General features: G+C 42.3%; 3 protein-coding genes across 4 annotated transcripts; 1 reads left to right on the forward strand and 2 right to left on the reverse strand.

The window, feature by feature from the left end:
- Positions 1-103: 103 nt before the first annotated feature.
- Positions 104-2311, forward strand: cfap410 (cilia and flagella associated protein 410). Its single transcript, XM_018677463.1, has 7 exons — positions 104-334; positions 466-484; positions 605-651; positions 735-964; positions 1354-1504; positions 1611-1710; positions 1804-2311. The coding sequence occupies exons 1-7, from the start codon at positions 258-260 to the stop codon at positions 1966-1968; spliced, it is 789 nt and encodes a 262-aa protein (XP_018532979.1). The 5' UTR covers positions 104-257; the 3' UTR covers positions 1969-2311.
- orc2 (origin recognition complex, subunit 2) lies at positions 2301-6451 on the reverse strand. The gene is made up of 16 exons (XM_018677461.2): positions 6327-6451; positions 5965-6036; positions 5710-5865; positions 5169-5255; positions 4936-5025; positions 4803-4834; positions 4648-4705; positions 4228-4541; positions 4039-4148; positions 3806-3938; positions 3561-3657; positions 3344-3490; positions 3086-3257; positions 2936-2997; positions 2717-2835; positions 2301-2619 (listed from the first exon to the last, which is right to left on the reverse strand). Exons 2-16 carry the CDS (start codon positions 6032-6034, stop codon positions 2536-2538), a joined length of 1731 nt encoding a protein of 576 aa, XP_018532977.1. The 5' UTR covers positions 6035-6036; positions 6327-6451; the 3' UTR covers positions 2301-2535.
- A 264-nt stretch (positions 6452-6715) lies between these two features.
- On the reverse strand, positions 6716-11565 carry zgc:162816 (uncharacterized protein LOC571260 homolog). Of its 2 annotated transcripts, none has more exons than XM_018677466.2 (10): positions 11288-11565; positions 10373-10528; positions 10150-10279; positions 9332-9482; positions 9070-9250; positions 8355-8473; positions 8124-8250; positions 7831-7893; positions 7644-7749; positions 6716-7561 (listed from the first exon to the last, which is right to left on the reverse strand). In XM_018677466.2, the coding sequence occupies exons 2-10, from the start codon at positions 10516-10518 to the stop codon at positions 7472-7474; spliced, it is 1113 nt and encodes a 370-aa protein (XP_018532982.1). In that variant the 5' UTR covers positions 10519-10528; positions 11288-11565; the 3' UTR covers positions 6716-7471. The 2 variants fall into 2 exon arrangements, with proteins under 2 accessions (XP_018532982.1, XP_018532981.1); XM_018677465.2 differs by having other exon boundaries at positions 11314-11564.
- Positions 11566-12144: the final 579 nt, after the last annotated feature.

The following is a 12144-nucleotide window of genomic DNA, read 5'->3' on the forward strand; positions in this document are numbered from 1 at the left end:
TTTTCCGTTTCTGTTATGTCAATAGGAATGACCAAACAGTGTCCAGAAAATACAGAAATTTATGCAGGAAATAATTATCCCGTAACTAAGGACGCTGCAGGGATATGCGCATGCGTATTCATCTGGTGGACAACAACATCCCTGCGCTGAGTACAAATGTTTGTCCACTTAGCTTGTCATAATGCGGCCTTTGTTGTCTGTGAAGATGTAATGCATTAAAACATTTTTTTCTTGTTGACTAAGTTAGGCGATAAACGATGAAGCTAACACGGAAACTGGTTCTCGCTAAGGCTAAGGCCTCCGACTTGGACAGCGTGAAGAAACTGAACTGCTGGTAAGTGTTTACATTTTTACAGACCACTAGTTTTATTTTTCAGTTAACACGTTGACGGTCGAGGTTGACAGGAACAGCCTTTTTGTACATGTCGTATTTATGGTAACGTTATATTTGCGTTTACTTTGCAGGGGATGCAACCTAACAGACGTGAGTAGTCAAACAGTTAATGGATATCATATTTGTTCTGTCGCTGAATCCACTATTAATGTTCAAATTAGTTTTGTTGCGCTCCTTTTTATTGTGTTTCCTTACACTCTGTCCCCCCAGATTTCTATCTTCTCTCAAATGCCCAACATTAAGGTGCTGACACTGAGGTTGGTCCAACACATAAAAACAGCCATGTTACTGTTAACACTATTACATTTACATTAAATCATTTTGTACGATCTTTCCTTAGTGTCAACAGCATCTCGTCTCTGGCTCCTCTGGCTGGCTGCCTGTCTCTGTGTGAGCTCTACCTGAGGAAGAACATGATTCCTTCGCTCTCTGAGCTCTCTCATCTGCGCCCACTGACACGTCTCAGAGTGCTCTGGTTGGCTGAAAACCCCTGTTGCTTAGATGACTCTAGCCAGTATCGTCTGACTGTACTGCGCTGTCTGCCTCGTCTGCAGAAGCTAGACAACCAGGGTGAGTGTGCAATGTTTTTGCAGCACTCCCCAGTTGGAACAGAAACATTCAGATGACTATGCTGAATTTAAGATGGTCTGGATAAAACACAGTTATGTAATGGGATTTGGAAATTATTGCAGTAAAGAACACCTTTATCTTGATTAGGTAGTCACAGGGTCCATTTAGTAGGCTTTAGAGCTTCACATAATGTTCACCTGCAGATACGCCTTTGCCCTGTCATCATGAAATTGTAAATGCTAAAATTTCCACATCAGCTGAAAAAATAGGTTTTAAATTTATTCTCGACTTTGGTAAAGGCAGTTGACAAAACAATCTAACCCAAAGTACCTGCTCTGGATCTTTTCCACAGCTCAAACCTGTATGTGTGTAATGTTTTGTGTGTGCAGTAGTGACAGAGGATGAGATTACACTGGCGCTCATGGAGGGTGAAGTGGTCACCACCCCACCAGGCAGTGTCCAAAACCAGCTTTCTACAAATGGACTTCCAGAAGCAGAGACAGAGAACGACCCACTCAACTACAACATGGAGGAGACCAAGTAAGCCTTATGACACTTACAGAAGTTAAATGTGCCTTGGCTGAAAAACCTCTCAAATAAATGTAGAGATATTAAGATAAAATATTCATTTTCCTTTTGGTTTTAGTAAAATCAGGGAAGAGTTGGGGATGAAGCTGCTGTCCAGAGACAAGTTCCCCTCTCTTTCCTCTCCATCAACCAGAGAAACCAAATCATCTATGAAAAAGGTAACTTTTTATCTCTGAACAGTGCTCTCCTTAAAACTTAGGACTGAATGTTCTGTGTCAGACATTAATCGATCACTTTGATTGTATTTTCAGACACACGCTCTCGATGCAATTCTGCTGCTGCTCAAAGATTTGGATGAAGACGAGCTTCACATTGTATACACAGCCACGCAGAACAGACTCCAGACTTACACACTGGACTCAGAAACACTACAAGATTCACTGCAGACACAGAAAACTGCTGACATCCAGCACTGAAACATTTCACAGCATGCACTCAGGGCCAAACCTCTCACTCCCTCCACTCCATGTCTAAACCAAACTCTCATCTTTGGAGATTAGAAACAGGGTCCTAACCAATCCCCCCTTTCTCCTGTTACCTCCTGCTTCCAATAAGCATGGCATATGATTTAATTCCACTGACCCTTTTCCTCTGTCATCCAGTTTTCACATGTGGAAGAATACTGAATCATTTCCTCTGCTTTTTTTTGTCATAGCAGCATGCCTACCTGCCTTGTAAGAACAAAAGAATGTATGTTTTGCTACACGTAATTCTATTTCTGTAATTAGAGAGAATAAATTGCAATACATTAACTTTCAACGTTGTTTCAGTATTTCAATTTCATTACACAGATGTTCGGAGAAAACATACATTCAGACACAGCGGCATTTAGGACAACTCAAAACATCTCATCAGTAATTTGATTTAAACCATTAATTTAAACTGTGCAGAGTCTGTAAATGGAGTACATGTCTCATATATCAGATGTAACTGATTCTTCTTGGAAAGTCAGTTCATGAACAGAAGTTCACAGCCTCCTCTTCTCAGTCTCCCTCCTCGTTCTCCAGGAAATCCATCAATGTGCTTGCGTCCACAGCAACGATCAGGTACTCCACTCCATCTGCACCCTGGAGAATCATGGGAATAAATGTAAGCGTTAGAAGAGTGTGAAGAGGGTTGGAACTGAGTAAGAGTTGAGAGTTGTAAAATGAAACAAATCTCCACCTTGCGTGTCCGTATCAGTTTGTGGTCTCTGAACTCAGTCAGCTGAGTCCTCAGTGTGAGGTCAGAGTTCACCAAGAACGCCTCTCGACAACGCTGGTAGAAATCCTGGAATGACAGTCCTGCACATGGTGGCCAAAAAATATTACAATCACATAAGAATACAGTGACAATTTAGGGAAGAATCTGTTCAGCATTTTGAAGTTTTGAATGAGTGCACACCTGTGTATGAAGGATTGTCTTTGTTTTCCAGCTGAAATTTCACCAGCAGTTTGAAAATTCCTCTGCAAAAAGAAAAAATACACAGCCATGAACAACTCCAGTAACCTATGAGCCATTTAACACCTCATCATATCAACATGTATGGTGTACCTTGCGTTGGGCGTCAAGCTGCGGAGCACGTGTGTGAGGGAGGAGAGGGCGAGAGCGCCGGTCTGCTGCACCAGGAGAGAGTTTTCATACGACGTCTCCTCTGCGTAGTGCTGGAACGTCACACACTCCCACCACAGCCAGTTAAACTGACTCTGCTTAAACTGGTCCCACACTGGGAACCACACAGGAGAGATTCAGCTGCGAGGATGCATTTCAACATAATGAATTCTGCAGTACACATACTTAACAAACACCCACCCAGTGGAGCGTTGATGTGGTCTAAAGAAGCCACTAAGTGCAGGTTGGGGAGGGATGCCAGCTGCCCCAGTGCACTCTGGGTCTTTTCTCCTCGCAGCATCGGTCCATCGATATTATGGATTAGCAGGTATACATGGAGATCTGGGCCTATGAGGACAGGCTTAACTGTAAAACACACTTAATTTCAACACAAGTTATATGACAGAGACGCACTCACTCTCTTTAAGGGTCTGAGTGATGAACTGGATCTGGTCTGAGGGCGTTCGGAAGCTTCCCTGGTGCTCTAGAACCTCACATGTCAGAGCATTTAAGATCTGCAATGAAAGCAAAGAAAATCCAGCCTTATTGATATTGTGCCTTGAATTTTCAACTGGTAGACGAGTGTCATTTTGACTTTGGCTCCAGCCTTGCTGTTATTTTCATCTCGTTTTTATTTTTGATAGAGGCATACAGAATACTGACTGATTTAAGAGTGATGGAAGGGAAGAATCCATTAACCACGAGGTGGATTTCTTCAGCCAAGTGAGACACGCGGAAGTCCTCCAGCAGAGCTTTTTTGCTGCCCAAACCGTAGACCAGCACACTGAAGCCCAACCTACATACACACACACACACACACACTTTCTGTTTTGTGCCATTCGAAAGCCACAAAACTACAAAGAGCATTCAGTAAAGGAAGAACAAAACACACTCACTGTAACTGTAACATCCATTTGCTAAAGTGCTTTTGGTGTTTGCTGTGAAGCTGCTGGATCTCTCTTGAGTAGCAGGATGACTTTGCCTCTAAAAGTCGCACCAATGTCTCCTGCAAACACAAAATATGGATAAACTTTACCTCAGAAAAAAACTGAATACATGTAGACTGCAGGATGTTATGTACTGACCCTGTCGAGTTTAGGGGTGTGTAAACGCTCGAGCGTGCGGTCTGATGTCAAGACTTTTGAACTGCCATGGGCCTCAAAATACTCCTCAACCATACTGGGCTGGTTGAGGGATTCGGAGGTGCTCTTGCTCCTCTTGGCAGGAGTTTTGTAGAGAGCTGCAGATAAACCTTTACTGGGTGTTCTTGGAGTCTTCAAGTTCTCCTTATCCTCTTTCTTTACTTTCTGCTCATCCTCCATCCCATCTTCATCCTCCTCCTCCTCCCCAGAGTCTGAGGGCGACAGCTCACTGTCGCTGTCTGACCGAAGGCTCGGAGCTGAAAACAGCGAACGACTTTAGATAACACCTCGAGTCTCAGTTACCATAACTTATTTACTGTAACAGGAAGAGAAGCTGCTTTCATTGTAACATGATGAACTCACTTGTCATTCTCTTCCTGAGTCTGTGGGGTGTTGTGGACACAAACTGGACCTTCTTGCTCTGTCTTACAAAAACCAGGGGTTACACAGAGAAAACATCTCTTGACATAGCAGCAGAGCTATCTAACCACAACAAATAAAATGCCCTCTACTCTCACCCTCTGTGGCGTCCTGCTTTCACCTCTGTGGTCTAGATAGACAGGGAGAGAGAAAGAATAGACTTAGTTGTATGTAAAGGGACATGAGATAGGATATACAAACAGAGAGATAGGTAGGATGTACTGGACGCACTACGGCCTGTTCGGGTTGGAGTGGAGGGTTCAACGTTTGGGGTCTTGCTGAAGGTCACGCTTTTTCCGGGAGTCCGCGCCAACTCACTTGCTACGTATGAAAACACAAATACAAAGTATGTAATAGCCTAAAAACCCAGTTAATAATAATCTAATAAATATGGTTGATCCCATACAATGCAAGAATGTTTGTATATCTGTGATACAGTGTGTGTGAGTACTGGAGGTTCTCACCAGTCTGGGCCATGCTGTGGCTGCGTTTAATTTTCTGAAATGTGAAAATGGAGGATCCAGCCACTCTGGACAGACCCTCCTCATCCTCTGCAGAACCAAGAAAACAATACAGCACCAGTTACAATGACTATCATCAGCAGCACTCATGCTAATGTAGGCTGTATTAAGAAGAATTGGAATTGGTGTGTCACTTCCACAATCAGCCATTTAAAATGTGTTAATATACCATACATGAACTCACTGATGTTAACAGGTCTACAAAATATTAGAGGCATCTCTCAGTATAACACAATACAACAGCATCAAAAAACAAAGCCTCCAAGATGAATCAACACCTCTCTAAAACAGCTACAACTAAAGCATTATCATTAACATTACAAGCTTAATGAAGGTAGAATTTTTTACAGTGCCGTTGTATTAGACTGGGTATTGCTTTGCATTTTGTGGCTCCAGGTGGAAGTTCTTCTGTTGATATGATTCAACAAAAATACCCTAAATGAAAAGAAAACGGGTTTTCAAAAATTACAGTTGCCTCGCTCACCTTCTGTATTATCTGTTCCTAGAGCTTGAATATAATTCTGCTCATCAAAGACTCCATTTTCATCCCCACCATCCTCTGCATCCTCTCTGGACCGCCGTCCGGCTGGGCTCTTAAACGTTACCATCTTCTGGACAGACACACCGTTGCTCTGCACACCTTATAGTTACACCACATACAGGCAGGGAGATAGTCAGAAAACGCCTCCTAAACTACAACATTTCAGCAGGAGGAGTAAAGTGACTCTGTTGTCCATACCCTCCTGTTTGTCCACGATGTGCTCCAGAACATCTCCATCACCAATGAACTTCACCTCCAACACACTCATGACTAAAGGGAAACACAACACAGAGTGACCGAAGCTATAACTTAATGCTACGGTTACAACCACAACACATACAGACGCGTATTTCACAAAGTTGTAGGCTGCTAACAAAGTCTTTTAATCCAGTAAGGTCCCGTCATTCATGGTAACCACGTTAGACTGTTAGCTGCCAACGTTAGTGCGGTGAGAGGGGAGAAGCACTGAGGCCGGTCAGCGACAACAGACGACGGCTGTTTGCTAAAAGCCTAAAGAAATAGGAACACTAACAAAATGTAACTGAACTGAGGTAACTTACTCGATAATGTCAGTGTCGCTCGAGGAAAATGTAAACAAATCTCTCACACCCTGAGAGCTTAACTGGGAGAAGCGGTGACAACTTTCCGCGCCATCCTCCTGAAGTTTTTAAACCACGTGACAAGTGAAAGGTCACACAGTGGCCAATCAGAGCGCTCACTTCAGAGAAAACACCATTTCCCAAAATGCTCTTCGCACTGCAAACCTACGAAACCTACTGACGGAGTTTTTAATTACTTAAGAATGAACCACGGTGTATTATCATCATTATCATCAATAACAACAATTATATTTTGGCAGTTGCATATTTCCTGCTTTATAATGACAACATGTTTTTTTAATCATAACGAGAATTATTTTAGAACTATGGCAAGATACTTGGCAACAATGTTGAGAACAATAGTGATTTTATTCAGTCAGAAAACAAAAATCACATTTTTTTGTCTATATGATTATCTTGTATTTACTGGCACAATTTGCTTTCAAGTTAAACTAGCACCAAACATTAGCACCTGTCCCTTTCACTGTAGTTTCATTTATTTGGTCTCCTGCCTGAGCCACACAGGCAATGAAAAAACAAACAAAAAAAGACATATTCACATTTCTGAAAGAGGGTTTCTATTAAGGCAGTCGGAATAATCCAGGTGACTGACAGTAAAATACCTAAACTAGATACACATCTGCATCATCATTCACTGTGTTTTTTTTTTACCATCAACTGGGCACACACAGATAATTGGCATGACTGTAGCATCATACCTGTATTATTGTTCAGCTTTCAGTAAGTGCCTACACAACATCAGCCACCTACTGGCATTTGTTGCTTCTGTCCTTGTGACAACACATTTCAAAACACTGCACTGATTAAATGATGAGGACACAACATAGGCCTATAACTAATTTGGACATTTAAAAGCTTATAGTTCTATTTTTTTTTTTCAATATAACTTCAGAGACATTTGGAGAATAGGTCTACAAAACGTACTACATGTTATTTAGTCAGTAATTCTGGAATTATACATTGTTATACAGTCGTCCATTAGTTATGAATTCAATCACAAGAGTGTGCTACAATAATCTGTTTTACAAAGTTAATCTGATTATCCTAACAAAATTATGTGTATGAGTGAACAGTTGGACAGGTGTTCACCACCCACGAGTTGGTGTCCACTTCCCCAGCAGGCGGCCCTCGGAGTGCACATGGTACACAGGATGCATCATTGCCGTTGCACAAGACTACAGAAATCAACACAGATAGTCAGATAAGAGGACAATAAAACAGATATAATGAGCTAATTAATCATTAATCTGTACTAACGTGGTAGGGGATCAGTGTGAGCAGAGAGCCAAGGGGGTATTTGCTGTAGTCCAGCGGTCCAGAGATGGGCTCCACTCTACCATGCTCCTGGGTCATAGACAACAACCTGGAGGGAAAAGTTTCTCATCAGAGAATCAGTTACACTTGAGTTTAGTGCTGGAATTAGAGGTAAGAGTAAAAGCATTACTTGAGGTTTGGATGCCCTTCAATCACAGCATATCCAGTGGGAAGTTTTCCAGCTCCATCCAGACTGAGAGTGGTGAGCAACAGCAGGTCAAAGGTTATGTCAGGGCCACGTTTAGATCACATTTTTAACCAATACAAAGGTGACAGCAGGTAATGTAGTGGTGAGTAAAAAAGTGAGTAATGTACTGTTATTTGTTTTTTACATGTATGTGTCCTTTGTCAGTTTACGATGTTAAGCAGATTACCTGTGCAATCTCCAAATATAAACAGGATAAGCAATATTAATGAAGGCACCTGATTCCCGTCCATCCACAGTCAATCAGGAGCTGGTTCCTGTGAGGACAGTGTCCAATCACCCTCGTCAAAACCCTCACAGCCACGTCCTCCAGACTGCATGAGCCAATCAGAGACTGCTGAACATCTAAAATGCACCAAAAATGATCACTGACTCTAAAGGACTTACATTACGTTTTCTATAAACAAACCGGTGCACTGACACAGCTACATCTACATCCATCCACACACCATAAAAGACGTAGTTTCCAGGATGCACCTCGCTGAGCTGTGCCATGTCTTTGACTGGGTGACTACAGGAAGGGGTGGAGCCAATGCTGGACTTACAGGTGATGCCAATAGCCTTCAGTCTGCCAGAAACAAACCCCGAGAAGTAAAATTAGTGATCATATCAAGACACAGCTTAAACCTGCATGGATTGAATTTCAGCTGTAAACACAACACTGACATATTATCTTAAAAAAGATTATATGGTGAACATGTAAGCAAATAGTTGCATATTTACACATTCAGCAGACATGGAGCAACATTAGCATTCACTTGTAGTTGTACTTGTGTACACCCAATGAATGTAACCCCAGTATTCTCTGTCCATGTCTATTCTTGGTCTACACAAACTCCTGAGGGAACAATCTGGCTCTTTAGCTGCTAAATTCTCCATACTGTGGTGACCAATGCAGCATGCACAGTACAAATTATTAATATTAAAGTACCAATCAGAGCAGCTTCAATGTATTAAAGCTGAATATGGAAAAGACTGACAGTGTAAATAAGCAAGATTTAGTAGGGTTAATCCCATTCATCTGGGGTGTTCTGTCTTATTAATTCAACTTTATTCTCCTTTCTTTAACAATCACAGCTACAAAACAACAAGACCTTTGTGATGGAAAGAAACTTAAACATGTCAGGAGGGATAATTGCACCTCCTAGTTTACTTTTGTCTTACTTTTCCATGAACTGCAGAGTCAAGCTGGTGGTTTCCTGGGCGACGGCCTGTATTTGCTCCACTCCTTTGCAGTTATAGGTGTTCCCACAGTGAGCGTACACTCCGGTTAGCTGCACACCCTCTGCCTCAGTGATGGCCTGAGCCAATCTGACAGCCTCAGGGTCTGAGTGCAGGACACCGGCTACGACAAAGAGCAAGAATGTGATCAGCACACAGGCCGTCGCTGATGACCAGCTACACCGTGCTTTCCCTGTCTGTTTACCTCTCCCATTGCCACAGTCCAGTTTCAGCCAGACGTGCCACTGCCGACCATCTCTCAGCGGTCTCTTTTTGAGCTGCTCCAAAGCATCAGGATGATCCAGTAAAACTTGGAAGAGATCCAGTCTCTCTGACAGGGCTGCACAACGCTCTACCTACAACCACACACACCACATACACACATAAATCAGTGAGAATGGTATTTTGAGCATGGCTAGAACATAACAACTGATGACTGCTGTAATTATACGAAAGGTCAAAATAATGTTAATTGCATTGATCTGTATGTTGAGGTTCTTAATAACAGTTGATTAGTTGATTGGCAGATAATTAATTGATCACACTTTTGAAAATTGCTTTGTTAAAGTGGCCATTTCTTAGTTTTCTCTACTGCTGCACATGGCTTCTTGCTGAGAGCAGTTAGCGGCAATGGTTGCTGACAAGAGCTTCAGCCATGTTTGCATTCACAATATAAGAGGTTACAATATGTCCTCTGAGCAGCGCTACTACTTCCTCATCTTCAGTCTGGAGTAAAGACATGAAATTTGATGCTGAAATTGCAACATCTCTTCTAGACTGGTAAGTAAACTGCTGTTAATGCTGGCCATGTAGCGATAGCAAAACTTACAAATAGCCCCTTTAAATGGATTAGTTCCATATGTGCTTTTCCTGCTATGAGTAATGTCTGCAGTGGAAAAGGTAAGCTGAGACATTACAATCTGCACATATAAACACATAAAGTATGGGCTATATACTATTTGTCACACTGGATATGTGTGTAAAAGAGAATAGGGACTATGCTGTAGTGTGAGTTGAGAGAACCTTATCAAAGGGAACAGAGTAAGCATAGAGGATGTCATCAAATCCATGGTCAGCATAAAAACAGGCCTCTGCCAGTGTGGAAACCACGATGGACCTCCGTGATCCACCCGTCATTATGTCAGCACACTCACTAGATAGGAACACAAGACACAGACCATATCAGTGTCAGTATCCCATAAATATGACTGAAGTATTGTATGAGTGTGAGAGTGTGTATTCATACATGGTTTTATGAGTCTTCATGTGTGGCCGAAGCTGGACTCCCAGCTCCTGACAGCGTTCGATCATTCTCTGGGCATTTCTCTTCACTTTGTCCACATCCACCACGAGAGCTGGGGTACACAGGGCTGAGAGGAGCTCCCCTTCCATACTGCCAGAACTGGAGCAAACACACACAAAATATAATTCTCATGCAATTAAATTCTTGTGCATGACTGGCTTCAACTCACATACTAGTCCCACAGTGACACTAGTCTATGATAACAAAAACACATAGATAAGGTGGTATATTACACACAGGCTAAAAAGATAAAAAATTTACATTCAGTTCTTTTTCACGGTTCTGTGTAATGTTGCAGTGCTTCAGGTTATGTAATGTAGAGACCTTTGAACTTTGACAACTTAACACCAGGGTTTTTAGTTTCGACTACACCAATTTTCCACTGAGCACTTTCTAACCTTTTAAATGACATAACGAAAACAACTGAGCAACCAGAGTAAAATAGAAAAAACAATATATGTTAGGCCACTCTATATTATTAATATGTCGGGGTTGCGAGTGTCCAAAAACAGACCAGATTTTAAATTATCTGGGTATTTGTATAAGTCATTACCTTTGTAGTATTTGTTACCTTAATGAATATTCATAGTAGACTATATATAAGGCTACTTGTGACTAAAGATGAGTGATTCTAATTTCTTTTGCGAGTACGATACAAATCGGCTTTACACAGGCACATGACTGGCTCCAGGAAGTAGCCAGATGCAAGTCCGACACTGACAACTGCCTTCACTTTCTCCCGCGTACTCGGCTTTTCTGTGCTGCCAAACTAACAACCAGTCATGCAAATGAAAACATGACAACCCTAAATACTGCTCTCTCACTCATTTTAGCACTGTGTGATAATGTTAGGCTTACTTTAAGCAGTGAAAGGACTGACTTACTGTGTCCGGGTGCGCCTCCTAAGCTTCAGCGGAAACAGTTCAATAAATTCCACCCAAGCTACTACCGACTATCAGGATAATATAATGCAATACATAACACCAATCAGCCACTACATTAGAACCACTGACAGATGAAGTGAATAATAGTGTTCATCTCGTTACAATACGATGTTCTGCAGGAAAATCTTGAGTCCCGGGATTCATCTGGGTGTTTTTACGCCCCCCGCCCCACACTGCAACAACACTCCCCAATGGCAGGACAGTGCTCCCACTACACCACAACAACTGCTCAGCAACCTGTAATCTACAGGACCCAAAGGATCAGAGCTAGTTTGGTGGCATGAGGACCACCTCTACAATATGAGGCAGGTCCCACAGATGCTGGATCAGATTGGGATCTGGGGAGTATGGAGGACAGGTCAGCACCTTGGTCTCTTTGACATGTTCCTCGAGGCAGAGCAGTTCTTGTGATGTGGTGGGAGCACTGTCCTGCTGAGGGAGGCCCCTGTCACTGGGGAGTGCTTTTGCCATGAGAGAGGGGGATTGTGCTTGGTCTGCAGCAATGTTTAGGTGGGTGGTACATGTCAAGTAACATCCAGATGAATGTCAGGACCCAACTTTCCCAGCAGACACATTGTATTGTACTGAGATGTTAATGTTAATGTTAATCACTTCACCCATCAGTGGTTTTAATATTGTGGCTGATCGGTGTACGCTGTAAAATTTGCTGCTTTGCCAGAAATACAAATATCTATTTTGTACACTCAGACGACGCAAAGAGGGACAAATTATTTTATTATAGGGAGTGGATAAATATTACATTCCAATAGC

The sequence above is a fragment of the Lates calcarifer genome, linkage group LG4, assembly GCF_001640805.2.
Source record: "Lates calcarifer isolate ASB-BC8 linkage group LG4, TLL_Latcal_v3, whole genome shotgun sequence".
NCBI classification, from domain to species: Eukaryota; Metazoa; Chordata; class Actinopteri; family Centropomidae; genus Lates; species Lates calcarifer.

What these genes read in the sequence shown, in the direction of transcription:
- cfap410 (XM_018677463.1), top strand. Translation starts at nt 258, where the DNA reads ATGAAGCTAACACGGAAACTGGTTCTCGCTAAGGCTAAGGCCTCCGAC. An exon ending in GCAGAAGCTAGACAACCAGG is followed by an intron (nt 965 to 1,353) that starts GTGAGTGTGCAA and finishes TTGTGTGTGCAG; the next exon opens with TAGTGACAGAGGATGAGATT. An exon ending in TACAACATGGAGGAGACCAA is followed by an intron (nt 1,505 to 1,610) that starts GTAAGCCTTATG and finishes TTTTGGTTTTAG; the next exon opens with TAAAATCAGGGAAGAGTTGG.
- orc2 (XM_018677461.2), bottom strand. Translation starts at nt 6,034, where the DNA reads ATGAGTGTGTTGGAGGTGAAGTTCATTGGTGATGGAGATGTTCTGGAG. An exon ending in CCACAGCATGGCCCAGACTG is followed by an intron (nt 5,026 to 5,168) that starts GTGAGAACCTCC and finishes TTTCATACGTAG; the next exon opens with CAAGTGAGTTGGCGCGGACT. An exon ending in TCCAACCCGAACAGGCCGTA is followed by an intron (nt 4,835 to 4,935) that starts GTGCGTCCAGTA and finishes CTGTCTATCTAG; the next exon opens with ACCACAGAGGTGAAAGCAGG.
- zgc:162816 (XM_018677466.2), bottom strand. Translation starts at nt 10,518, where the DNA reads ATGGAAGGGGAGCTCCTCTCAGCCCTGTGTACCCCAGCTCTCGTGGTG. An exon ending in GGACTGTGGCAATGGGAGAG is followed by an intron (nt 9,251 to 9,331) that starts GTAAACAGACAG and finishes TCTTTGTCGTAG; the next exon opens with CCGGTGTCCTGCACTCAGAC. An exon ending in TCACACTGATCCCCTACCAC is followed by an intron (nt 7,562 to 7,643) that starts GTTAGTACAGAT and finishes TGATTTCTGTAG; the next exon opens with TCTTGTGCAACGGCAATGAT.